This window comes from Epinephelus moara, chromosome 24 (genome assembly GCF_006386435.1).
Source record: "Epinephelus moara isolate mb chromosome 24, YSFRI_EMoa_1.0, whole genome shotgun sequence".
NCBI classification, from domain to species: Eukaryota; Metazoa; Chordata; class Actinopteri; order Perciformes; family Serranidae; genus Epinephelus; species Epinephelus moara.
Genome location: NC_065529.1, coordinates 36,323,428 through 36,350,132, shown reverse-complemented (window position 1 = coordinate 36,350,132; position 26,705 = coordinate 36,323,428). Strand labels below are relative to the sequence as shown.

The following is a 26,705-nucleotide window of genomic DNA, read 5'->3' as shown; positions in this document are numbered from 1 at the left end:
TCGAGCGCCTGCAGCAGGTCCGTCAAGTTAGTCAAGAAGTAACTATGACAACACCGGAAACACACGCAGTAGCCTTCAAAATAACAGTGTAACATTTAATGTCACTTAAGGGAAAAATGGAATGAGTGTGTGAGCTCAATATTTAATTTCAATTATTTTTATCATTATTAATACCAACAATGCAGCAATGAAGCAATTGTGCCACAGCAGCTCTTTCCCCTTTGACAGCTGATGGCAAACAGCTTTTGTGACATCAGTCACTGAGGTGTGGCCACAAGTGTGACATGCTTAAATATTTTGTGAGTCATTTCTAATGTAAATGTGTATTTATTTTTATAGTGATAGGCTGTAACACAGTTTCCATTTAAAAAAAAAAGAAAAAAGAGGAGTCTGCTTTTTGTGGAGCTACTGAGTCAGTGAGGGTAAAGGGGGGAATAAAAATGGCTGATTAAACCTGTTTTTGGGCCGAGGCCTAAAAACAATTTGTTGGACCCCTGTTGTCTTCACATTCTCAGCAAAACCAGTGCACGCAGCAGCACACTGTAGATGGCAGCTTCATTCTAGTTTGCACAGAATATATACTTGTCTTCAAAAGCCCTGCACTCGTCACATAGTAATATATTATATGGTATATATATTATATATATTAATATAATATATTGTCATATATTAAACTATGTTTCCTCGTATGAACCCACACAGACCAACAGCTCCATTCTTTCTCCCTGTATGCTTCAGCCTTCCCCTCATCCAAAGCAAGTACCTTGTGCTGACATGTTTACTGCCACGGATATTCCATATCATAGCAACCAGACACAACCAAAGCATCTCAGCTTAGAAACTGCTGCACCTCCACAGCGCTCTCAGGTGCTCCCAGCTGGCCCACGGGGCCTTACAGGTATATTCAGGCAAACAGCATGTAAAAAATTACATTACACACAACATGAACATTAAAGCATGTATACATGTTCTAGTAGAAACCCAAAATACAAGTATGTACCTGAATATGAGCATAATATGGGACCTTTAAAACCAAAATTTAAGATGATATATAGGCTAATATCATAATATAATAATATAATATTGAGATATATAATATATATATATTATTAGAGTAGAAATAGAAAGCCCTACTTGTCATTGTACAAAGAATATATAAGGAGATTAGGAGCGCTGCGTCTGATTAGGTGCCAACTAGTCAATAAAACAGGAAAGTAAAAAAAAACAAACAAAAAAAAACAGGCAACATAATCATTCATAAAATTGTAAATAATTAGTGTAAAAAATTGCTGCATCAAGGTGTTATACATGTGGAAAAAAAGTGTCTTATTGTTATTATCATTATTATTATTATTGTTATTATTATTTATTTATTTATTTGAGTATAGAGGATCGCCATGTATTACTTTAACGACCTGGCCCTCTTATTTTGAAAGTCCCGACCGGAAGCGGTAGTCAGTTAGCCTAGCCTAGCTTGTCGCCGTGTCGGTGGGAGGATCTTGCTCGCCTGCCCCGTTTCTCAGCACCCTCTCTGTAAAATTAGCGAATACTGCAGCAAGAAGTGAGTGTGTGCATGTGTGTATGTGTGTGTCACGATCAAGAGGAAAGAGCAAGCGGGGATTAATATTTATAAAAACCTCTCATCTGGCTGCTGACAGGTAATTATGAAACGGAAGCTGTAGTTTGACTCAATGTTCTTATTTGACACAAGTCGACAGTCTAATTATGGCTCACTTACTTGGGTGAGAGAACAAGGTGGTGGCTTGTCCTCACACTAACACTCGCCTTGTTTCCCTGCTCAGGTAGGACTTTAATCCCCGGCTGTAATGAAGTCTATATCCAGTGTGAGTGTAGTTGTCAGGGCGTGTTTCTGTACAACTGTTGATAGCTTCATTGTTGGTAGTTTCAAAGTCAAAGCAGCAGATGAGATCCTGTTGGTATGTACAGTGTGTCCAAGTGCTGCGACCTCAATAAGCAACTCCGCATGGCAAATCTCCTAATGAGCCATTTCTATTCCTGGGAACTCTTAATTTCCTCATTATTAAGACTCCCAGCTCTCAGAGGGCGTTGTTTGAACTGCCAGCAATGATTTGCAAACACAACAAAACACGAGGGGGAGGAAATCTGGTGACTTATTTAGGCTAAAACGCCCAAATTGGCTTAATTATGTTAGAGAAAGGGCTTTTAATCTGATTTAAACAGGAAGGTCACATTTATGATAACTTAAAATTCACATAAATTAATAATAATTGCCCTCATCCTTCTTAATACGACCTGTTTCAAATGTATTTTCATGCAGAAAATATTCTTGATACAGTTGGCAGCAAAACTATAAGTGCTTAAACAATTAGTCAATGACTCCATTAGCTGCTGACAAAAATATTAACAGTTTTTCAACAATTCTGATAATAATTTAGTAATTTATCAAGCAAATATGCCAAATATTCTCTCATTCCAACTTCTTAAATGTGTATATTTGCTGCTTTTCTGCATTTTATGTCATTATAATTTGAATATCTTTGAATTTTGGACTGGTATTTGAACAAAAGAGGAAATTTGAAGAAGGCAAGATGGGCTCTGGGGAACAGTGATTGACATTTTTCTCTATTTTCTGACATTTTGTAGGCTAGACTAAACAATCAAAGCAATCGATTCGACTGAATTATTGATAATTAAGTGTTGCAGCCCTGAAAACTGGAAAATTATAGTTTCATATACTCAAAATCAGCTTGTTCAACTACACACTTGTGCGTTAGTGTCTTCAAAATGTAATGCTGCTGGTATATATTAGGGCTCTAGCTAGTATTTGCCATCATTATTGATGAATCTGTTGATTAATTTTTCTTTTTTCATCCATAAACTGTCAGTAAATAGTAAAAAGTTTACATCACAATTAAACCGAGCATGAGGGGAAATCTTTAGAGTGCTTGGTTTGTTAATGGAGTGCTTGGTTTGTTAATGGACAATTGTTTAAATTGTTAGTGTCAGCAAATTGTTGTTGATTTAATATTCTGTTTCTCAACTTTTCAATTAATGTACCACTAATTTCCTCACAAACTGCATCTACAAACCGAGGGACAAAGAATCTGCATCCATTTTGATGATGAATTTGGGGTCAAAAAAGCCTGAAATCTGCAGATCCCAGATTCTTAAATGTAAAAAATGCTGTTGGTTTCAGTCTTCTTTGATAGTAAGCAGAATCTATTTCACTTTCTGAATGCTGTTCAGGCCAAACCAGCAGTTTCAGCTTGTCACCCTGAAACTGTGTTAGTCATTTTAAACAATTTCCTGAGATCACAGCCCAAATGATTCATGGATTAATGAAGAAAATAATCAGCAGATTAATCGATAATGAAAAGAATCATTAGTCGCGGCCCTCGCGCTCGTCCCTGGAGGAACAGATGTGCTCAGGCTGAGGAGATCTGGTTTGTTTGCTGATGAACTGAGTTGCCGAGTGAGTCATGAGGTGTCGGTCGCTTCTCTCAGAGCTCTGTAGTGAATCCTCTGCCTCTTGTCTTTGAGTTTAGTCACCACATTGCAGCTGCCACCAGCTGACTCGACTCTCTTGTCTTGCCCTACTTCCTCTCAATAGGCTTTGAGAGCAGAAGTGTCTTCCTTTAGTGTATTTATACATTCACGGCTGCTTGACGGAAGCGGTTAAAAAGTGGCCGGGCTGCGGGCCGTTAATTTGTAAATGGCCGGCCAATACATGGATTAGACAAGCTCTAGTTGTTAGGCCCAGTCATAGTGATGTCAGTGGATTTTCAGGAATAGTTCAGTACTGGTGCGGTAATTATAAAGTTTAGCTTAGCTTGGCATAAAGACTGTAAATGGGGGAAAAACTAACTTCACTAATTAACTTTTTTTTAATTCATTAGTTTAATCTGAACAAAAACGTAAGTGTCAAAGCAACAAGTTGAAATTTTATGGCAGGTTATCATGGATATATAAAGAAAGTAGGATGCAGTGCCGCCATTTAGCCTTGACTCCAGTTTGTGCTAGTCATACAACAACGAAAAAATCCTATTGGCCCAATAAACATTGTAGCCACTGACCACCATTTTAAAAAATGTTTAGCTACGTACTTGCCATGCAGTTTTCATTTATTTATTCTTAAGTCCCATTTCCATTTCTTTTAATTCATCCATGAGGGTTATAGAGTGCTGCAGGGATGACATTTATTTCTAGACTGATACGAAAATTAGCATTGCCCTGGTTTCCTTGTCAAAAAGCAAATGGGAGTTTTCCATTGAATTTTGGATTATTGCAGAAAAAAAGCTCTGTGGCAAACAAACATTCATGATACTTAAAGGTTTTGTTCAGCAAGATAATCTCCGCAAATTAGTAGAAGTAAAAAGCTAACTAGCTATAAATGATACAAACACTATGAAAAACTACACTATGATCACATGACCTCAGCGTTGCCACCACAAGGGGACTGTAAAGCCATGTTCGACATTATGGCGTTCTGTAGTCATGGATGCCATTGTGGTTTGCACCCTGTGGGTCAGCCCCGCACTTCAGGCCTGTGTTCAAAGAAAGTATCAGAAATGAGAATCACTCCTTTTTTTTGGACTGTTTACAACTATGCAGTTTGCGACGGGAGTCGTATTACCAGGCGTTCAGACTGAAATCGGGCTGCGTTGGTCGGCGCATGTTGCTTCAGGTTTCTGTGAAATACAATCCAGGAAGTGCAGTTTTAGCAACAGATCTGTGAACCTGAAGACTGTCAGTCACCAAAACACATTACAGTAACTTATGATGCAATGATACGGTGTTTTGCAACTCTGGAAAGCTATCATGCCGGGGACTGTAAATGATAGGAACACTTTAAACAAACTACACTATGGTCAACAAGGCTGGAAAGCTGTGTTCGACGTTATGACTCATTTAGCCACTTGTTAGCAACTGCTTTTTTTAAGACACGTAAAAGCTTCCAAATTCACAAGTGGGGTATTCACTGACATATTTATGTTGTGGAACAAAGTGTGGAAATCTCTTAAGCTTGTGTTAACCACAGACCTTATTTTAAGCAGCTAACTGAAAATCCATTAAAAAAACTGTTGACTTAAAGATTAGGGAACCAAAACTTCAGACATGCTAACTTATTTCTGTGTATTAGGACTCCTTCCACTCTATTTACTGGCCTATTTCTTGGCTGGGAGCAGTGACTTAGTCTTGTTTTTGCCTTGTAGTTGCCAGGAAGCCAGCTGAGACTTCTTTATGCTATGCTAAGCTAACTGGCTCTAGCTTTAGGGGACATATGAGAGTGGTGCTGATCTTCTCATCCAACTTTGGTCAAGAGCAAATAAGTATTTCCCCAAAGTTATTTCCTCAAAAAATCTCCTTTAAGTTCCCTTATTATGAGTTAAGAGTCTTTTTTTCTTTCTTTGTATGGATAAGGGTTATGTCCTCCAAAGTCCTTAAAGGAGATGTCATACCTGGTTTTATTTCATGGGCTGGCTGAGTTTTGGGACATTTGGTTATTTCCATGGGTGTACCACTAAATCCATGACTCAGTGAGACTAAAGAGCTGGTTGTGTTTGTAACATACGCCCAAAGAATGTAAGAGGCTGACCTGATCCTCTGTATATTCTCCTCTTGTTGTGTAACAGGGCTCAGCACTCACTTTTCAATTTTATGCACTCAAGTCCACAGCTTACACTCAGGAATCTCTACATTGTACCCATAGATGCTCGATCTGACACGGCCCGAAGCTCTCATGTAAGATTAGGTTTTGAGTCATCACCCAACGTCTGATCTTGTATGTCATCTGATGTCTGTTACTTCCTGTCAGATGTTTTCATACCCGGTTAAAGGTGGCGAAGACACGCTGCCTGTCTCAGCCACAACCTCTGCAAGTTTATGAACTTTGGCCCATTTGTCAGACTGACAGACTTGCAGAGGAGAGGCAAATTCTTGCGTGCCTTCACATCTGAAGGTTTCTTTCCTCGTGAAAATGCAGCATCAGCCTGTTAGCTCGTGTCTCTCGTGAAAAATAGTTGTAAAAACACAAATTCCTTATTAGAAATGAGTTGGTGCCAAAGCTGCTGGAGGGCATTTCTGTAAAACTTCACATCCCTGAAGTACATTTTTTGAATCTGTAGTAAAGTTTTGCATTGTTCCACAGAGGTTTAGACTAGACTTGTAATCTCTAGGTGAATGTTTATCTGTCCAACTGCTAAACAGTGAAAACCCAGCCTTGGTTTTATTGCTCTGTTAGTTATGAAGCTTGTAATCTACAACCAAAGTTTGACTGCGCCCCTTGACAACCACTGTGTAGTGGCAACACACATAAAAAGAGCCAGGAAATAACTTTTCAATGTTGATAACAGCTGATCTGTAACTGCGGGCTCTCTGGGTCTAGTGTTGTGAATAAAAGAAAGAGGTGCGACCCCGTGAAGCCTCTTAGACGAGCAAAACAATCACGCTCGGCCTCATTTCCTGTAATATGTTTGCTTGTTTGCAGGACCTCAGAACAGAAAAAGTCATCATCATCTCAGGAACAGCAGGCCCTTTTTATTGGTTGGATGTTTGTCGATGCTCGGCATTGTTGTTGAATTAAAAGTCATAGAGGTTTGAACGGCAGCTCTACCTCAGGGTCACGCTCTGCTCTGCTCTCCTCTAACTCTGCTCAGCTTGTTGCATAACTCCTTTTGGCCCCTATAAGCCTCAGGAAACCTCCTTAGAGACAGAGAGGTGGTGTGTTCATTAACCCAGGGCATTGCTCAAATAGTTGTAGGACGTAAAGGTGCTTTGCTTTCATATGTATTTTAATGGCTCCTCGTGTTTTGTTTGCATCGAGTTTATGTCTGCTTTCCTGAGTCTGAGAGCATTTACTTTACACTTTGTCTGCTTTATTGCTCAGTGACACAGTGAACTCAGATGTACTGCGACGGCTTCCATACTGTATTTCTGTTAACTTTGACCTACACTATTCTGATCATTATGAATTAATATGTGCAATATTTTTAAATAATTTGTAAGTCAATAAACACTCCAAAAATGTCCACTACAATTTCCTTGATTACAATTGGATGTGCTAAGTGTTTGGGTTTGTCTTACCAACAATTCAAAACCCCAAAAGATTTACATGTTAATAATATAACTTTGCTTGATAAATATTTAAGCGGTTAATAGATTATCAGAATGGTTGGTGATAGATTTTGTAGTCATTAACTCATTGATGAACCATGAAATTGTTTCAACGCTAGCTGACCTCATAGAGGTTTTCTTTTTTCAGCATTTGATAGTGTCTTTGTAGCCAAGTAAGTAAAAAATGTAAACTCTATGTAGATGATGTGAATCTAATGACACTGACCCTCTTTAAAATTGGATGATCAAAGTTATGGCTCCTGGCAAAGTAATATGCTGCGTCCACATGGAATCTGGCAGACAACAAACCAGTTATCATTTTAGTAGACAAGAGCAGGATGGTCAAATTAGGTGAGGCTCTCTTAACTTTTTGCCATCCTCCATGATGGAATTTACAACTGGATGTTACAAAAGGGGAAAATAAAAGTGATCTGTACAATTACTGGACAATATTAGAGTAATTATATGAAATTATCTTATTTAATGTATTTAATTCAAGTCTTTGTAAGTAATATGGCGTCACCTCTGTTTGTGTGTGTACAGACTTTAAAAAAAAATATATATATAATGTGTAAATTACATACATAATCCATAATAAAGATGGACAAGGTGACAGCTCCCCAAAAGTGAAGCCAAAACCTTTTGATTGCCCCCTGGTGGCTGGTTGCAGTATAGGTCATAAACCCCACCTCCTCCATCTTAGCAGATGGGACATGGGCCAAACTAAAATCTCAGAGTACACATCAAATAAAGGTTTCCCAAATGTGGTTTCTGTCATTTTATGTAGTTTTTGTCTCAGTAATATTTGTTTAAGTGTTTGTTTTTCTGTTGTTTTTGGTTTTAATTAGTTATTTGATGCTATTAAACGGAGTTTAAGTCATGATTGACAACTATGTGAGCAAATTGGTTTGCCTGCAATCAATGCGTTACTCACAATTGGTTGGATGAGTGCATTGGCGGGAGCTGGATACCGCCCAGATCTCTGCTGCACAGACTCTGGCTCCAAATTATGTCACTAGCGCAAGATGGCAGCAGCCGTATCCAGGATATTTTGGCTTCATGTTTGTACAGTGGCAGGAGACACGTCGTCCATCTTTATATACATTCTATGGTTAATTAGTGAGCTTTTAGAGGTGGTGGTCAGTGGATTACATACTTTATCTTTAGAGAGAGCCAAGCAAGCTTTTAACCCGTGTTCAAAGTCTTAATGCTAAGCTAAGCTGTGCTGCATGTTGCTTCATATTCACTGTATTGACTTAAGAATGGTATAATTGTTTTTGCTGTACTAAGAAAGTAAGGATGCAATTGTCGTTTGCAACCTGTGGGTCAACCCCTTCAGGCCTGTGTTCAAATAAAACTCTCAGAAAAGAGAATCAATCTTTTGTTGGACTACTTATAACTTATAGACAGAGGCCTAACGCAGCCTGTGACGAGAGTCGTACTAACGGGCGTTCAGACTGAAATTGGGCTGTGTTGGTTGGCGCATGTTGCTTCAGGTATCTTTGAGTCATGAAATACAATCGAGGAAGTTCAGTTTCAGCAACAGATCTGTGAATTTAAGGACTTTCAGTCGCCAAAACACGTTCCATCGGATTATGATACTATGATACAGTATTTTGCAACTCTGGAAAGATAGTATGCCGGGAATTATTTTATCTTCCATTGCGATGGTTGTGAGATAAACAGTAGTACACGGCCTTTAGACAATGCTTATTTCAGAGGGTCAAGAACCAAAAATGTTGGAACCATTGCTGAAAGATTGAGAGGAAAAATATATAAATAGTTTATATCACTGTATCAGGTTGTTCTCCAGTCTGTGTTTTGACTTACTGCAGTCAGACGAGTGAACTAAAGTTCAGTCAGCTCAGTGTTGTTTTATCTTTCCTTACACTGTGTCTCTTAGATGTTTTAGCCTGTAAGTAACACGGTGTTCCTGCTGTCTCAAAGTTACAGTTGCTCCTCAGTCAACCTCTGCGTGATTGAAGACTTTATGAATATGTTCTAGCATTCCTCTTTGCGCCACTGGATAAATCTCAGTTGTGTTATGCGGAGTCACAGTGACAGGTAAATGAAAATGTCTGCACCCCGAGCTGAGTGATGGTTATGTAGCCGACAGAATGATGCTGAACTGCGCCTGCTACTGTCACAGCTTTCATGAAGGTGGTTAATCTCTCGGCGACACCTTTCGCTTTCATTCTGTTGTGTGGAGGTCAAAGGTCAGCCAGCTGATACTGGTTGCAGATAAGTGGTTCCTATTCCTATTTGATTGCATCAGGGTGAGATCAGTCTTGGATATGAATGTGGAGAGGATGAATGCTGGATGAAACAAAATGAATGGGCTTGATCTGGATGACAGCGCTAGTGAAATCTGTTACCACTGACAACCAGCTAAACTTCCTCCTCAGTTGTTGCTGTCATTAGTATCCATTAGCACCTAAATGGAGGACATCAGTCATAGACGTCCTGAGTATTGGGCACAGTTTGTGACAATATGGGACATTTTCACGCATAATTTCCTTCAACCAATGTGTCAAGATGTTCCGTCATTGGCTCCTGATATCACTGCCACCAATGACAAACTATCATTGTGCAAAGAGAGCCATGGTGCACATGTGCACGTATGTGTGAGTAAGCATGCTTGCTTGCTTGCTTGTGCTGCGTTGCCTCTGGCAGCCCTCTCCGTGTCCCGGCTCTGCTGAGGCCTGTCCAAACAGAACTGCAGCCAAAAGCTCCTCCCGGGCTGCACAGAACAGGAAGTGGATTGTTTTGTTTCACAGGGTGAGCCTCTGAGGCCTCTGTGCTGCTGTCTCCCACTCGCTCGGTTTTGAACCCATCATATAGTTCAGGCCGTCTCTGGGCCAGTTGGCAGTCCCTGGAAATCAAAAGATACTGTTCCAGATTTCAGTATCAAAGTGGATGCAGTCTGTGTTCTCATTAAGTATTCTGTCTTTTGTTGAATATAGTCTCATAATAGTCGAATCTTTTGCAACTGCAGCTGAAGTGGGGGATCATATTTGGCCGTCGTGTTACATCATATTCAGGGGTTTTGCCTGTTTGTCTCCAGCAAGAATAAATGTTGACATTGACTGTTTTTTGCAAACCACAGATATGTTACACTGGAACATTTCATATGTAGCGGATATTTTTAAACTTACAATTTTCAACTTTATTTTATGACAACACTGTGATTAATGTGTGGCGAGGCTTAGGCACAAAAACCACATGGTTAGGGTCAGGAAAAGATCATGTTTGTTGCTACAAATGTCCTGACCTCTTGTTAAAAAATACCAGCTTTTGTTGTTTGTTGGTCTGGAACAGTGGAAAGCCATCTTATTTAGGTGTCATCCCCTCCTCCTTATACTGGGCTGTTGTCTTTCAATACATATTAAACTTGTAGAAACAACAGGAGTGTGCTCACTACCCAGTGTTTGCTCCAGCAGCCTAAATTCAAACTTGAGTCTTTGGCTCAATCTGTGCGGCTGAAACCAAACACACTGCACCAGAGGGAGTGGGGCTCTGGGCACGAGGAAGAAAATGTGAACAAACCATGACCAGACCAGTATTCCCATAAGGGGGGAACAAACCCAAGATGTTATAAACTGTCAAACAAGCAAACACACCCAAAATTTCCAGTGTGGCTACTGGTTATGCCAAGTCTAAATATCCATGGAAACAGGGCCGGGGAGCAGTCTCTCCTCTTGTATCCTTGTTTTTGCTTTTTACTCTTTCCTGAGTTTCTTTGCTCACTTTGTAACTCACTTTTTAAAGGGACAGTTCACCCCAAAATCAAAAATACATATTCCTCCTCTTACCTGTAGTGCTGTTTATCCATCTAGATTGTTTTGGTGTGAGTTGCAGAGTGTTGGAGATATCGACCACAGAGATGTCTGCCTTCTTTCCAGTATAATGGAACTAGATGGCACTCAGCTTGTGGTGCTCAAAGTGCCAAAAAATACATTTGAGAAACTCAACAGCAATGTCTCTTTTCAGAATGCATGACCGGGTTACTCAAGATAATCCACTGAGCTTCATGTGAGCAGTTTCACGAAGGAACTATTTTCTTTCTGCCGAACTACACCTGACAACCAGATCACCGTGCAGGAGGAAGTGTGCATCATATTTAAGTGAAGGCAGACATCACTTGGCAACTCACACCAAAGCAATCTAGACTGATAAACAGCACTATAGGCAAGAGAAAAAAAAATGTAGTTTTGATTTTGTGGTGAACTGTCCCTTTAAAATGAGTATAGCTGCAGAGCTGCAGTGATGAGTCGATCTTTGAGTTATTCTTTATGGAAACAATGACTAAATTTTGTGGTTCCTGTTTCTCAAACGTGAGTATTTCCTGGATTCTTTTTGTCTTGTACGACTGTTTGTTGGACAAAACAGGACCTCGCTTTGGGTTTTGGGAAACTGGGAAGGACATTTTTCCCTTTACATCCATCTGCCAGCTGTTTCCAGTCTTTGTGCTAAGCTAAGTGTCTGCTGGCGATAGCCTCATATTTTCTGTACAGACATGAGAGGCATCAATCTTATAATTTATTCTCTGCAAGAGAGCAAATATGTATATTTCCCAAAATGTCAAACTATTATTTTAGTAAGTGTAATATATGGCATCCCTTTCGTTTTCTTCAGAAACGTCAACTCAGTTTAATAATTTGTTAAGACTTTGCAAATGCTGGCAGGTATTAGCTTCGAAATGTCAGAAGATTGAGATATTAATTTCGCACAAATCCCTCAGCCCTGCATGGATGAAATGATTTTTTTTAGCCAGCCAACTAGATGAAATTGGTGACACTAATCCACAGATCTGTTACGAAACCAAACAAACAATAGTTTGACTAATAACCTCACGTCGTATGCGATGATTTTTTGTTATTTGACGCTGCATACCGACAGGTCCGCTGTTGCTATGCATCCGGGCAGAGATTAAAAGTGGGCGTCGGGGCAGACTCAACTCAAAAGTTTCGCCAGCAGCACTGAAAGATTAATTTCCCCTGATAAGTGGGTGCCCTCGTGAAGAGGATTGCTGTCAAGACTGTCTGGCAGAAAGTGGATGAGGTGAGGAGCCAAATGACTATATGCACAGCTGCTCCCAGGCAGCAGGGCTCCAGCTCATCCATCAGCTGCACTGCTAACTCATCCCCCACACAGGCTGCACCAACTAAACCAGTCTGTTCTCATCTGGGCTTATTGCAGAAATGTTCTCTGTCCTCTTGGTTTTATGGATTGTATTTTGTACACAGGAAACCAGCAAAGCTTCAAGCGTAGTTGTAAAATGTAACCCCGCAGCCACCTTTGTTTGACATGGTTTTGTTTTAGCGGTAAATACTTGCATGTTTTTTCTTCTTCTGCAGTTTATACACACGCTCACAACTCTGTGAGCCCCATGTAAGCAATTACATCTTCACACTGGAGCAGCATATGTGCAGCAGGTTTAGCTCTTGTTCCTTTAATACAAGGTAATTTTGAGAGAATTAGGATGTTGTATTCCTGGAGAAGCATCTGGAGACATCAAACGGAGGGTCAAGTTTTGTCTACTTTTTTGTTCTCCAGCAAATACTTCACCAGCTGCTCTGATTTCCCGGACGCTTTTCTGTTCCACACACATTGCAGAGGGAAACAAACAGGGCGGAGCAGGAGCCTGATAGCGCATTCCTTCATGTCCCTTCTTGTCTCAACAACCCCCCCCCCCCCTTCCTCCTCCTCCAGTATCTTCCTCCTTTCCCTCTGTTCTTCATGTAGCTTTGTAGTCTAGATTTGTCATCAGGGATTCAAGGTCTGTGACTGCAGTTGTCTGTGACAACGTGCAGATCAGAGAGCGTTCCCTTAGGTGTAATGCAATGCAGCACTGTCAGTCAGAGACGTCAGAGTGGCCGCTGTGGAGCCACTCAGCAGGAGCAGAAAAACTTTTTGTATCTTATCTTGTGTTCCTGTGATCTTTACAAATAATTTAAATATCCGTAGTGTACAATACACAAAGTGTGACTGTGTTTGTTCCTGCAGTATGACAAGCGAAATCTCCCATGACGGCTTAAAAGTTTCTTTTGTCTTTTGTAGTACTGCTGATAAATTTGACACGCAGCAGTCTTTTTGTTTCACTTTTGGAATGTTGTGAATGTGACAGATTCTTGTAAAAACCCTCCTCTCGTTTCCCCAACAGAGATGGCAGCCATTCGGAAGAAGCTGGTGATTGTCGGAGACGGAGCTTGCGGGAAAACATGTCTTCTCATTGTTTTCAGTAAAGACCAATTTCCTGAAGTCTACGTCCCGACAGTGTTCGAGAACTACATCGCTGATATCGAGGTTGATGGAAAACAGGTCTGTACATTTGACGCCCATCTGAGCAGTTAAGATGTCGTCGCCCATCTGAGCAGTTAAGATGTCGTCATCCACATAGAAAGTCTTTCCATTTCCATTTCTTTCCAATGCTGCCTTTTAAAATGATATGAATCAACCTAACTGACCAATCTGTTTATAAGGAGAGTCCTGTAGAAGAGGACATTAATACACACTAGATGGCTAAAGCTGCAGATTCAAGGTAGAGAAATCAGTATCCTCATTTGATGATCCATGTAGACAATATGAAAATATAGAAACAGCACTGTTGCAACATAGAGCTAGATATGATAGTGAAAAAATAATAGATCAGACTTATTTAATTCTATAATTTCTTTTCTTACTCGGATATTTAATTATATTGTATTGTATTTTCAGTGTTTTCACTTCTAACATTATTAGAGTTAGAGATGTGTTTGGTACCCAGAGTAATGTGTGCTCAGGTTGCTGGAGTGCAAACTTCTTTAAACACAGTAAAGAGCAGGACAGAGCTGCCAACAGATTTTGGGATGCAGAATTTAGAATATGTGCATTCGTCCACCCAATAAAAACATTAAAGTAACGGAGAACTTTTTTTTTGACGAAGTTAAAGACATTAACACCATGATCCGATGCAGAAAAGGCACAGTTTGTGCATAAAAATTCACCAGAATGAAGGAAATTTAAGTGTTTGATACTCAAAATTTTCTGGCCCCTAAAGCTGAAACAAATCCTGCACCCTTGGCATTCAGAATCAGCTTTCACATACTGGGATATACTGCCCAGTGGATGTGCTATTGTGAGCAAGACTCTTTTAAATAGCTGTAACTCCACAGAATACTGTAGAATTCTGTGTGCAATATCATTTCTCCATCAATATATCATATACAATATAACATTGATTATCAGGTGATTCATTTTTGGTAACTCTTGTACTTATCTTAATCCTATTGTTACTCTATTAGGCACTGGTTTTGCTCCTTGAAAACACTTCTTGTATATTTGTATATTTTGCCAGATATTTAATACTCTACTGTTTCTAAAACTGGGCCCAGTGACCCTGACCTGGGGAACCCAGTGGTTGTTCTGGTTGTGAATGTTAGAGTGTGGTTACAATACTTGAAATGTGAAGCATTCTCTGGCACAAGAATTTCCTTCAGGATAAATAAAGTGAAAGTGAATTGAGTTGAATTAACTTGAACACTCGGCCTTGGAAGTATCGCTGGGTTAGGTTACTACTGCAGCTAGAAGCTAGTTAGCATCTTAAGTTAGAGCAGACAAACACACTGTTTGATGGATTCCTTACACTCTTCATATACACTCTATCCGTCTTGCTGCAGCCCCATGAGCACCTCCTTAACATGTAGAAATCCAAAGCTGGACAGACCTGCTGCTGAGCCTAGTTAGGGCTGCCAAGCTCGGGGGGAGGGGTTTAGCAGCTGGTTACAGGTGCTCTGTCTGAAATCCTTCTTGTTAAAAGTTAATTTTAAAACCTGCTCTATTATGTAGACAAATATCTTGTGTCTCCTGTGTTGTCTTTCGTAGAAAGTAGTGGGTTTTGTTTCCCTATTGTTTCATTGCGATTAGGATGCTTTGTTAACCCACAAATGAAGTTACTGTGTTTGGCGTTGCAACATGCAGTTTGGAGGGTTAGGAAAAATAATACTGTAAGGTTTTGTTTTAATTCAATACAAATACAAGTTCACCCAGTCTGGTCCTAATGATATGAGCTGGTAATATATAATACTATCAAAAGATAAAGTAACCTCCTGAGACCCTGCGTCCTCATGAGGACATCACATTCTTGGTTTACTGGACCTTATACTTCATTTTACTTAAGTTAGACCTGTTGTCCTCATTCGTGGACACTTTTTGGTCCACCAAGTGGTAGTAGGAGCCCAATACACTAATCCATGTAAAAACAAGATGGCAGCCATCTCCGCCAAGTCAGTCTGCAGCTGATCCCGACACTAAAGCGAACAAGGTCCAAAACCTGATCACATTTTATGGTTGAAGCTTGATATGGCAACAAATTTGACCAATTTTAGCAACAGTTACTAGCTAAGACGCTGTTAATTAGGAAGTACTCGTTGAAGACATTGGGGCTTTACTATCGTCTCGTTTTAGGACACTTGGACTTAATTGTTCTTCACAGTGTTTAGTTTTTATACTTCTGGGGTCCTACTGATCCTAAATAGTAGGAGAAATTAAAAATGCACACCAAACAAAAGTTCAAGTCTCAGGAGGGTAAAGTGTTTCTTTAAAAAACCCTACAAACAGATTGATTTATATTGTTTATATCATATAAGGTGGATAGTTTCATGATATATCACTAGATTCTATTTAGGTCATAATTATTACGCAGTATATCGCTTACTGTAATCAAAACAAAGTGAGAGATCAAATGGAAGTTAATGCCTTTTGCCTCGCCATGACCCCTTATTATTTGCAGACAATGCGAAGGCAGAGTGCCGAGTTTCCAATAAAGGTCAGAGGTCAAGTTTGAGCAGAACATTTTTAAAATAATGTCTACAAATCATTAAGCTGGACACCAAAACAACTTTAAAGTCATTTTTTTAGTTGTACTCTCTTGTGAGTTCAGATCGTTTGTCTTTGTAGGGCAGTACCGTGAGCAATCATCTGAGATTTGGGACACAATGAATCATCGTCTTTTTTGGGGCATCCGAGTCTCCACAGCTGTAATTTTCACACTGCACTATAGCGTAAATAGGGAGTTATTTTAGATGCAGTTATGAAACCAAACTACGTTAGAGTCCTGCTCCCAAGAGTGCGTGATGTCTTGAATCTGAGTCACGGGGAGTCGGTCAGCGAGGCTCGGGTCTGAGCCGCAGATGGTGTGTTATGTCAAAGGGTTTTGTTCTCTTGAGCCGACCACCGCTGCAGGATCACCACTTGGCAAAACAGGAAATGACTCTACTTCCCAGCTTCCTGTTCAGACAGGGAACAGGGATGTCTCCCGGCAATCCCTCTCCTCCCGCCAGGACCCTCCTGCCCGATAAACGTCTCTCATTTCCTGTCCTGGTCATACTTAGATGGGTGGGGGGGCGAGGAGGAGGTTAACTGTTGTGTTCTGGAGAGGAAATATAAAGTTAGGGATCCATGATGGACATCAGTCCAGAGGGGGATCATTTTGGTGAAGATATGAGTGAATTACCCCCCCTCGAACTTTAAAGAGGACAGCAGCCCCATAAGAATTAGCCCATTATACAACCAGCAGCGTTAGATTTCTTTTCTCAGCCCCTAAATTTGAGCTCCCTCCCTCTTGGGGATAAAGACATTTTCTCTCTCTCACCTCCAGCGGATTGGGCAGCCTCTAAAAATAGCTGTTTTTTCCCCTATTTCTTTTCCTCCCCAACGTCTGCAGCTCACAAGTCCAGTGGGAACATGAGCGCTCCGGTTGCTCATGCAGTCTCAACAGTGTGCAGCCACCTCCCACCCTCTGCCTCTGCAAACCTCTATTTTGGGATTGATGCTTGCGCTCTCTGTGGGCACACCAGGATCTTTTGTCATTCAGTAAAGTTTTCAGTATTTAAAACTTCTGCAGAAGTTCCCCCTCTTGAACACAGTGAGTCAGCTAAAGAGCGGAGAGCCGGGTAAAGAGCGGCTGTTAATGCCCGTACAGGGACAGAAGGTATCTGGTTTGATGCTTGCTAATCTCCCACTTTCCCTAATTGAATTAATCAGTGGTGTGATGGGATGAGGCCAGTCCCCGAGTTCATTTCCACAACACTGAGAACATAACAGACTTATGAAGCTGATTAGGTCAGAGCTGCAGCGGCGATGAGAAGCGAATATCTAAAAAAGGAATGCAGCCGGGGTAAAACACACAAAGTTATGATCGGGATGCGAGGTATGTGTGTCAAGAGGAGATAAATGTCCCGAGGTTAAACAATCTTAATATTATTTACTCCCTGGTATTTAAAGCAGCGGCCTTTGGGAAGAATACTCAGAGGCACTGGTTGCCTCGGGGTGCATTCGTCATACTTTAAACAGTCACGACTCTCAGAGGATGAGAAAAGAAACGTCATCACTAATGATGTTGTGACTGGTTTAATGTTTGTGTAGTCATCTGGAACAGCGAGCAACTCTGTGTGCACAGCTAATTTTAATTTTAAGCCCACGAGAAGGGATTAAATTACAAAACGTTCAACAAAATGATGAATGAGTCATTATTTACTAAATTTATCTCACTTTTATTGTTAGTTTTTAAGGCACTTGTGTTAGCTTTGCTCCTTATACACCTTACATTTAGTACTGTGCTGTTTGTTTGTTTTTTGTAACAATTTCTGGCACAGTCCTTTGGGTTTGATAAAGTTTTGTCTTATCTTATTTTATCTCATTAACCCAGTTGTAAAAATGAAGTTATCTGGATCAGAATGATTTGGAAATCCCATGTTTTGCTGGCCAGGATCAGCTAATCCATCTTACTTTTGCTCTGTTATTTCAAGGCAACGATGGATTGGATCACCCTGATCCAGATACAAATATTTCAGGATTACCTAAACTGGATAAGCAACGCTTTAAATGGGAGGCCAATGAAGAACAACAGGTGGAATAACCAGCATGGGGTTGCTGCATGTTTTTTTATTTTGAAGAGACAGAGGACAGGAAGGGGAATGTGATTATTGGAACTACTTTTGACTGTGTCATTGTAATTAATATAAAGTGATAAATGTCAGTTAGAATCAAGTAAGGTAAGGTAAGCCTAAATGTAACCCTGTCCTTGTAAAAGTTTTGCACAACATGCACCAAAGGTTTGATACAGATCAGGACCAAGACTGGATAAGATATCAGATTTGGATTTGATGTCAGAATTCTTTCTTCTTCTGAACAACCTGTTTTCAAGATCTGATCAGATCTGGAAGCTGAACTCCGATCAGATTATGTCTGAACAGCTGGGCCATGGAGATAATAAGGAGTAACAGGAGAATCACTTTGTTTCTAATCCACTGCTGTGTACAGTGTGTGTATTTTGTCTTCTGCTTCTTACACTGTTTTTCTTCTGATTTCTGCCAGGTGGAGTTGGCGCTGTGGGATACTGCAGGCCAAGAGGACTACGACAGGTTGAGGCCTCTCTCCTACCCTGACACAGATGTCATCCTCATGTGTTTCTCCATTGACAGCCCAGACAGTTTAGGTGAGGAACTGCTGACACACTGCAGCTATTGTTAAAACCTTGTGTTTGTATTTTAGGCGAGACACTCAGGTGAAAACAGTTTTTTCATTCATTGGTCTATTTTGAGCCCTGTGATAGTCTGGTGACCTGTCCAGGGTGTACCCCACCTCTCGCCCAGTGTCAGCTGGGATAGGCTCCTGCACCCCGGCGCCCCCTTACAGTCTAAGTGGTTACAGAAGATGAATGAATGGTCAATTTTGAGAATTTGGGCTATTTTGCTTGTATAACATGTCTCTTTTTAGACTTATGGAGAGAAAATTATTTAACACTGGATTTATGGTCTTGAATTTTATGCAAAAAAAAGGGCATATTTAATTTGATAATGCCGCATTTGAATATTTAATCATAAATTTCAGAAAACTTGTAATCGAGAAAAGAATCATCTCAATGTAAGTAATTAACTGGGGAAGTTTCACGGTGATATCAATTTCAAATTTTTACCCTAGTGTCTTTCATTAATTAATTTTACAATATATATCTTTAAAGGCTGTTTTGTCTCATACTCTGAACCAAAAATTTCAACTTCAGCAGCACTTGCACACAAAAAACTACAGTTTTATTCCTGTCTGTACTCTGAAAGTTTTTGCATAGCAGTTTCTTGATTATATCATTCATAGCCAGATTTATATAACATTTTAATTCCTAAAAACATGGCGGAAATTGACTTATTTATCGCTGTTGATAGTAATAAACTTTATTTATGTTGCACCTTTCATACAAGAAATGCAGTGCTTTACAATAAGGGCAGTATATGCACTGAGTGCTTCACATGAAAATAGAGGAGAAATAAAACAGAACTGATAAAATCATAGAATTGTAAAACTATAAATCATAGAATCAAGAAAGATTTTAAAAGCGTTGCAGCAGCATGAAGTGTAAATAAGTAAAAGCGTAAAAAGAAAGAGTTTCAGACCTGTGCAAGGAACGTCAGAGCTAGTTGAAGGCTCAAGTGAACAGATACGTTTTAGCTTTCTTTTAAAAAATATTCAGCGAGCTAGCTCCCCTGATATCTATAGGTAGTGTGTGCCATAGCTTTGGGGCGTAACGGACAAAGGCTGCATCCCTGATCTTCTTCCAGCTGTTGCTGGGAACCTCCAAGAAACCAGCAGCAGTTGATCGCAGTGTTCTTGAAGGCAAATAGTTAACACAGGAGTTAGCAATGTAGCTCGGTCCCAGCCCATGTAGGGCTTTGTATACAAGGAGGAGGAGCTTAAAATCAATTCTAAATGTCGACAGGATTTTCTGATTCATGGAGTGATAAAAAGAGATATCCAAAACTCCTCCTTAAAAATCCTTTGACTCTAATACGTCAACACAGTGAAACAAGAATTTTGAACCAGGCTTACCCAATATTTAGAATTTTTGTCCTGGTAATGTCTGCATATCAGCCCATATTTAATTAGAAAATGCATCGTCTTAATGTCAGTACTCATTCTGGGAATTTTCATGGTGGTATCAATTATTTTATTATTCAAAAAATGTACCTTGTTCACCTGTAGTGTCTTCTCGTGTACAGTCTAAATGGGATCAACAGCAGCAGCACAGACGGCCGACTAATATGATCAAATCTGTGACTGTAAACTGTGTAAATGTGATATTTTGTTATCGTGTTTATCTTCGCAGAATCAAGGCAGTTCATATCAGCTAAGCAAGCTGTTTGTTAAATGCCTTAATGGACTTGATGGGAAGTAGGATTAGTGCATCTAAAACCATCTTTGCCTGGAGCAGTCTGCAGAGCAATCCATCATGAGAAGTGTTCTGCGCCGTGACTCTGCACTGCCTGTCCCTTTTTATAGTCCCCCCCTTCCTCTCTCTCTCTCTCTCTGTTCTCAAGTCTTTCTGCTCACTTCTTGTCTCTCTCTCTCTCCCGGGACAGAAAATATCCCTGAGAAGTGGACGCCCGAGGTAAAGCACTTCTGTCCCAATGTTCCCATCATCCTGGTGGGGAACAAGAAGGACCTGAGGAACGATGAGCACACACGGAGAGAGCTGGCCAAGATGAAGCAGGTATACAAAAGCCTCTGAGGGTCAGTCAGCTGTGGATTGGGGATAATCGGGCACAAGTAGGCACCTGTACAATACTGAGGCACCAATGTGGACATGTGCAGGGTGGAAACATTTAAGGAAGTTCAATCTGTGAAGTTCTGTCAGAATTATTTAAGGGAACTGCTTTGTTGGCATGTTTTTTAAGGGACAGTTCACCCCAAAATCAAACATACATATTTTACCTGTAGTGCTATTAAGATGAGGTCGAAAATAGCAAAAGTCAAACGAAAGAGGAAGCATTAGGTGAACATTATCTCCCTGTTATTTTTTTAACCTGCCCGTCACTGAAAGTTAACTTCCCTCTGTGGGAACAAACGGGGGCAGCCCTCTGAAAAGGCTCTTAGTGGCCTCTCAGTCTTACTATAATGACAGCAGCATATTGGTTTACTGTGTCACAGCTTGTCACTGTGGCCCATTCTCTGTCTGTCTCCAGGTCCAACATGTTGACAAAGCTCTCCAGCTCTTTCAAACGCCGCTGTCAGCTTTTCCTTTCTGTAGAAATCAGGAGCCGTTTGACAAAGAGTAGCACCAGGTCATCAGTTCAAGTGTGATGGATTTTTACATGGTCACAGAGACGTTGTTGGCTCGACATGTGTAAGCTGTCAGTGTGTAGAGTGAGGCTCTCATTCCAAGTTGTACCTATGTGCCTACATTTGTCATCATTTTAAGAAGGTGTAGACGGGCGTAAAAACACAGGTGCATCCAATTCAGCTGTACAGAAAATATTGGGGATGGTAGATGAACTGAACATGTTTAGGGCTGCTACTGATAATTATTTTCATTATCGATAGATGAGTCATTTATTTTCAGTATTAATTGTATAGTGTATATGAATATAAAGTGTTTAAAAGCAGTAAGACAAACACACATTCACAATTTCTCAGTCTAAAATCCAAAGATGTTCACTTTACTGTCATATATGTCCAAGAAAAGCAGCAGCTCATCCCGTGTGAGAAGCTAAAAGCAGAGAATTTTTGGCATTTTTGTTCCAAAAATAGCAGAAACAGTTAATGAATTATCAAAATAGTTGCAGATTTATTTTATGTTGATTGACTGATTATTTGACTAATGGTCTCTTATTACATTTTACTTTTTAAAAGGAAAGCTCTCATTTAAATGAAAAAATAAAAATAAATATATATCTATTTATTTTTATTTTTTTATTTTATTTTATTTTATTTTTTTTCAAGTATTTTTATTGAGTCAAAGATCAAATAACACGCATCATTTTGTAGTGCCTGTGCTAATTTCATTTTACAGAAAGGAGTTTTAAAAATAAGTTCACAGAAGCAGGAAAACATCAACATGATTTAATTTATTTTATTAAATAAATAAATAAATATTAAATAAATATTTTATTATTTTATAAAATAATATTAAAATACATAATTAAAAGAAAAGAAAATGAAAAAGAAAAAAAGGGAAACTCAGTCTAGATACAGGACTTCCTTAAAAACCTCAGTATATTAATGAAATATTATTTTTGCATATCCATCAAATTACACAGTAGACAAAGTAAAATTAACAGTTGCCAAAATTGTGGGAAACAAAACAAAAAATGGTTATTAAATATCCCAATCATTTTTAACATTTGAACCAAAAGCTGCCACTGTCACCTTATGTGACATATTTACAGGTTTTTTAAAGATATTGTGGGAAAATAATAAATGACATTCAGTCACCCTTAAAAAAAAATTACATTTTCTTCCCTTCAGCAAAAAGAGAAAATAAAAGAAACATAACCCACCTTCTTTTCTGAACGTCCCTCCCCATGACTAATCATTTTTGTACAGTCCCTGACAGTCTCTGCTCTCACCCTGCAGGAGCCGGTGAAGACAGAGGAAGGCAGAGACATGGCCGGCAGGATCAGCGCTTTTGGCTACTTGGAGTGCTCGGCCAAGACCAAGGACGGTGTTCGGGAAGTGTTCGAGATGGCCACCAGAGCGGCGCTGCAGGTCAGGAAGCGCAAGAAGAGAGGTGGCTGCACGCTGCTGTGAGCAGTCCACACACCATCAAATCAACTGACCGATAAGAGAGAAAAAAAAAAGGACTGACCTTTTACCAAATGGCATCTTTGTACTGTATCTCGCATTTCACGATAACACGCAGGCAGAATCAAATGCAAACAAACAAAATACAGGAAACGGACTTTGTCTATATTACAACCGTGGTTTAGAAATTGATGTTTAAAGTTGATTTGCATTTGTTTTTTTCCAAACTCTGTCTTCACCCGTAGAATGTTTTCCTACTTGTTTTTCTTTATATTTGTAACGTAACGAGGCAGTGATAGATGCACATATTTGTATGCAATATTCTTCACGAGCTTGAGCGAGCAGCACCCTTCATAGCTTGTATAAAGTCTCCATGAGTAAAATCCAGACTGTCCTGTTAGTGTCACTTCTGTTCATCATGGTAGTCCTGATCTTTGACCATAAGAGCTAGTGCCTTTTTTTTTTTCCTTTCAAGTTTGTACGTCACCATCTCTGTTTGTCAGCTAGTTAACATTTGAGCTGAGGGACTCTCCATTGTACTGTAGCTAGTGTTGTCATTGTGAAACCTGAGCAAAGCCACAACGAAAGGCTTTCAGTGCTGGTGACTCATCGAGCACAACAAACGGTTGCTTGTGTCGTTTTCGTTAGTGCTCCCTCAACATTTGCTCATTGAGGATAAAGAAAGTAGCTGCCTCATGTAAACAAACGAGATCTGATTATTAACATGCATCCTTCATAACTATCTGTGCAGTGGACCTAGATGGGGGGGGGTGAGAACCGGCCAATCGAGACACAAGCCAATATGACTCAACTATGCACAATGGCTGTTAGGACCAACAGGGAGATGACACAGCTGAAACAGAAACGAAGGCCAAAGCCTGGAGAAACCTCCCTTGTTTGTTTATTGCGGGTGACCGAGTTCAGCTCTCCTTCTGCTAGGATTCAAGCCAGCCGGTCACGCCCGCTGTTGGAATCCGCATGTTGGACGGGTTAGCCCAGTCGTGGAAATCACGTCTTGTTAGAGCTGTTGGCCTTGGCGTGTGGATGTTTCCAGTCGGGTGACATTCTTTACATGTTTGAGAGGAGCTGTCTGTGTGAGGAGTTTGTTTTTCCCCGGTGCCTTCTCTGTTGCGGTGTGCCTTTTGGTTGTTCTCTCCCAGACCAGATAGACCAGCTGCTCCACGCCACCCCCTGATAACTGACTGACGAGGTCAAGAGTGACCCATCTGACATGTTTCACAAAGCTGTGTTTCTATAAATGGCTTCAAACATAGACTTGATTAAGGAGGATGTGTCATTAGTGTCCTAAACTTTAAGTCTTCAGAAGATAAATATTATGATCCTATCCATTAATGCAGTCTCATCTCTATTATCTTGGCAGTTAACATAGGTTACATCAATTTGCATCATGTGCTTTTGCGTCTGGGAAAATTACATAACTTTTATAGCACATTTCTTCAGCATCACTGGAAAAACATCTGTCTGCAGCCGTAAAGATCATCTTTGATGTTTTAGAGTTGTGTGTCACTGCCAAAGGAAAGTTAGTGCAACTGTGGAAAAATGGAAACTGGGTTTATTCGTCTGTCTTTATCCTGATCTATGTCGGTCTTGATCTTCGCTTCTTGGCAAGAAACATTTGATGTTTTATGGCTCGAGTCAAAGGAGCAGAATATCATCAAGGGTCCACGATGAACTGTACTTTAAGGTTCAGTGTGTTGGATTTAGGGGGGACATGTTTTCTTAAGTGTATAATCACCTGAAAATAAGAATCTTGTTTTCATTACCCTAGAATGAGCTGTTTATATCTATATAGGGAGCAGATCCTAGTCTAGAGATCACCATGTTTACCGCCATGTTTTTACAGTAACCCAGAACGGACAAAACGGACAGCTCTACATGGGGCCATTCGTGGTTTCGTAACGGCCACCATAGTTTGCATCCTTCTGCGAGGAAAGTGTTTGAAAATCATTTTTATTTTTTACATAAAAATGCTTTATTCAGTGTTTTCACAAGTTTTAATCACTTGGGGTCTCATTTATACACATTGCGTACGCACAAAACGAGGCCTGAAAGAGGCGTACGCCACTTCCCACGCAAAATTTGTGATCTTTAAAAACAGACTTGATGGGAGAAACTTTGACCTATGCTTACGGACATTTTGGAGACAGGAAATTGGTGACACATGGTGAGGTGGAAGCCTGATTGTAGAAATTGTCAATTATTTTCTGGTGCACACCATTTTCGGCTTTTGTCCATACGTACATGTTTAGTATGGATCCTACGCATTGTCTTATAAGTGAGACCCCTGGTCTGTTTCGGAGAGGAAAAGACATCTGTGGATCATTCGGCTCCAACAGTCAACACTGAAGGAATTCTAACCTGGAGAAGTTTCAGCTGGTTGCAGTCTGCAGTCCTCGCCAATCTCACACACTGAACTTTCAAAGCAGCTTTTAGAGACCCGTCAAAGACCGTCCACTGGTCCTCAATCGTGACCTGAAAATCTTAACATCTTGATATACACTGCTTGAAAGGCCCAGCGGCTGTCCTCAGGCACACCTTGTTCCCTGCCTATGTTGCTCATTCACGTACTGTACATGTCCCTTGGTTGCATGTTGCCGTCGGTCTAAGAAGGAGGGGTGGATGTTGAAATGTGTGGTATCTTTGATGTTGCATGCAGCCTTCTTACAATGCCAGTAAAGGCAACAAACCTATCCAGCTGGCAGGATCTGTGTCTGTTATACTGTTATGCAACTTTATACCCTCTACTGGCCAAGCACATTTATGCTTTAACTGAGGTGGAGAAGCTACAACTTATACAACTATTCTTTTCCACAGCTCAACTGAGGCTTTGATGGTAGTTTTTCTGCAGAGAGGTGGCTCTGATTACAGTCACACACACACAAGCACCACTTTAATGTTGTTACCTCCGATCTTTCTAGAATGGATCCTGTTTTAACTCTTGTGCATTATTGTGGACAGCAACAAGCACACCATAACAGACTCAGATCCTCACAACTACAGGTTTTTATCAATGAAAAAACCATGGTTCTTGAGTTATGCATTTCATAGTTGTGGCATGATGTTCACGGGTCTCAACAAGCTTAATGCCAAGGAATTCTTGGGAATTAGGTGGTGGAGATAGTTGAATAACTCCCACAGCTGGAAGCACAGCATGATGATGAAAGCATTCCCTTCGAGCAGCAGAGGGCCTCGTGTTTGAACATATCACTAAGAGCATGTACAATACTGCTGTTTATGTGTATGCAGATAATGTCGCGCTATATCAGAAGTTGTCCTTATGATGTCGATGCCTGCATGAGAAAACCATGGGTCTTTACAGTGAGCTTACACACACACACACACACACACACACACACACACACACATACGCACTACATGCACACGTCTTTGGAATCAGCTTCTGCTCAGTGTTGTGTAACTTTTTCTTTTCTTTCTCTGGAAGTATTTGAAATGATAAAGGATCCAGATTTATATAAAAGCTCATTGTAATAATGCTTTGTAAACAGAAAGTGTTGTAGTGAATGTTTGATCTGAAGTGAACATGAACATTGTTAATAAACTATTTTTGAGACAAGACTGACTCGCCCTCCCTCGTCAGTTCTTCTCAGAAATGATTTACTGCATATGATGCCATTAAAGATGATGATAAGTCACAGTGAAGGTTGTGACTGGGGATTACTTTTCCAAGAAATGAGACTTTTTCTGTCCTGGGATCAGAAGCACATTGTACTGGGAATCCTGGGAAATGGACTCATTTATAAGGTAACTTCAGCCTTAGTTAAAATGCATTGGTCATATTTAAAGCAACCCTTAATGCAAAAAAGAAAAATATGGATTAACCCATGAGTTCCTAAACCAACAGCATTAGTATTTTATTTGGTGGTATTAACAAGTATTCAGGCAAATAAAAACATCATATTTTGGACAACATACTATACTATGACATTTTTATCATATTTTGGATGTCATACTATACTATGACTTTTTATCATATTGTGGACGACATACTATACTATGACTTTTTTATGAAATTTTGG

At 40.1% G+C, this 26,705-nt stretch overlaps 1 protein-coding gene across 1 annotated transcript; it reads left to right on the top strand.

Moving 5' to 3' along the window:
* Nucleotides 1-1,499: 1,499 nt before the first annotated feature.
* Nucleotides 1,500-26,244, top strand: LOC126385394 (rho-related GTP-binding protein RhoA-D-like). Its single transcript, XM_050037035.1, has 5 exons — nt 1,500-1,658; nt 13,259-13,416; nt 18,451-18,571; nt 20,487-20,617; nt 22,480-26,244. Exons 2-5 carry the CDS (start codon nt 13,261-13,263, stop codon nt 22,651-22,653), a joined length of 582 nt encoding a protein of 193 aa, XP_049892992.1. The 5' UTR covers nt 1,500-1,658; nt 13,259-13,260; the 3' UTR covers nt 22,654-26,244.
* Nucleotides 26,245-26,705: the final 461 nt, after the last annotated feature.

What these genes read in the sequence shown, in the direction of transcription:
- LOC126385394 (XM_050037035.1), top strand. Translation starts at nt 13,261, where the DNA reads ATGGCAGCCATTCGGAAGAAGCTGGTGATTGTCGGAGACGGAGCTTGC. An exon ending in TCGAGGTTGATGGAAAACAG is followed by an intron (nt 13,417 to 18,450) that starts GTCTGTACATTT and finishes GATTTCTGCCAG; the next exon opens with GTGGAGTTGGCGCTGTGGGA. An exon ending in AGCTGGCCAAGATGAAGCAG is followed by an intron (nt 20,618 to 22,479) that starts GTATACAAAAGC and finishes CTCACCCTGCAG; the next exon opens with GAGCCGGTGAAGACAGAGGA.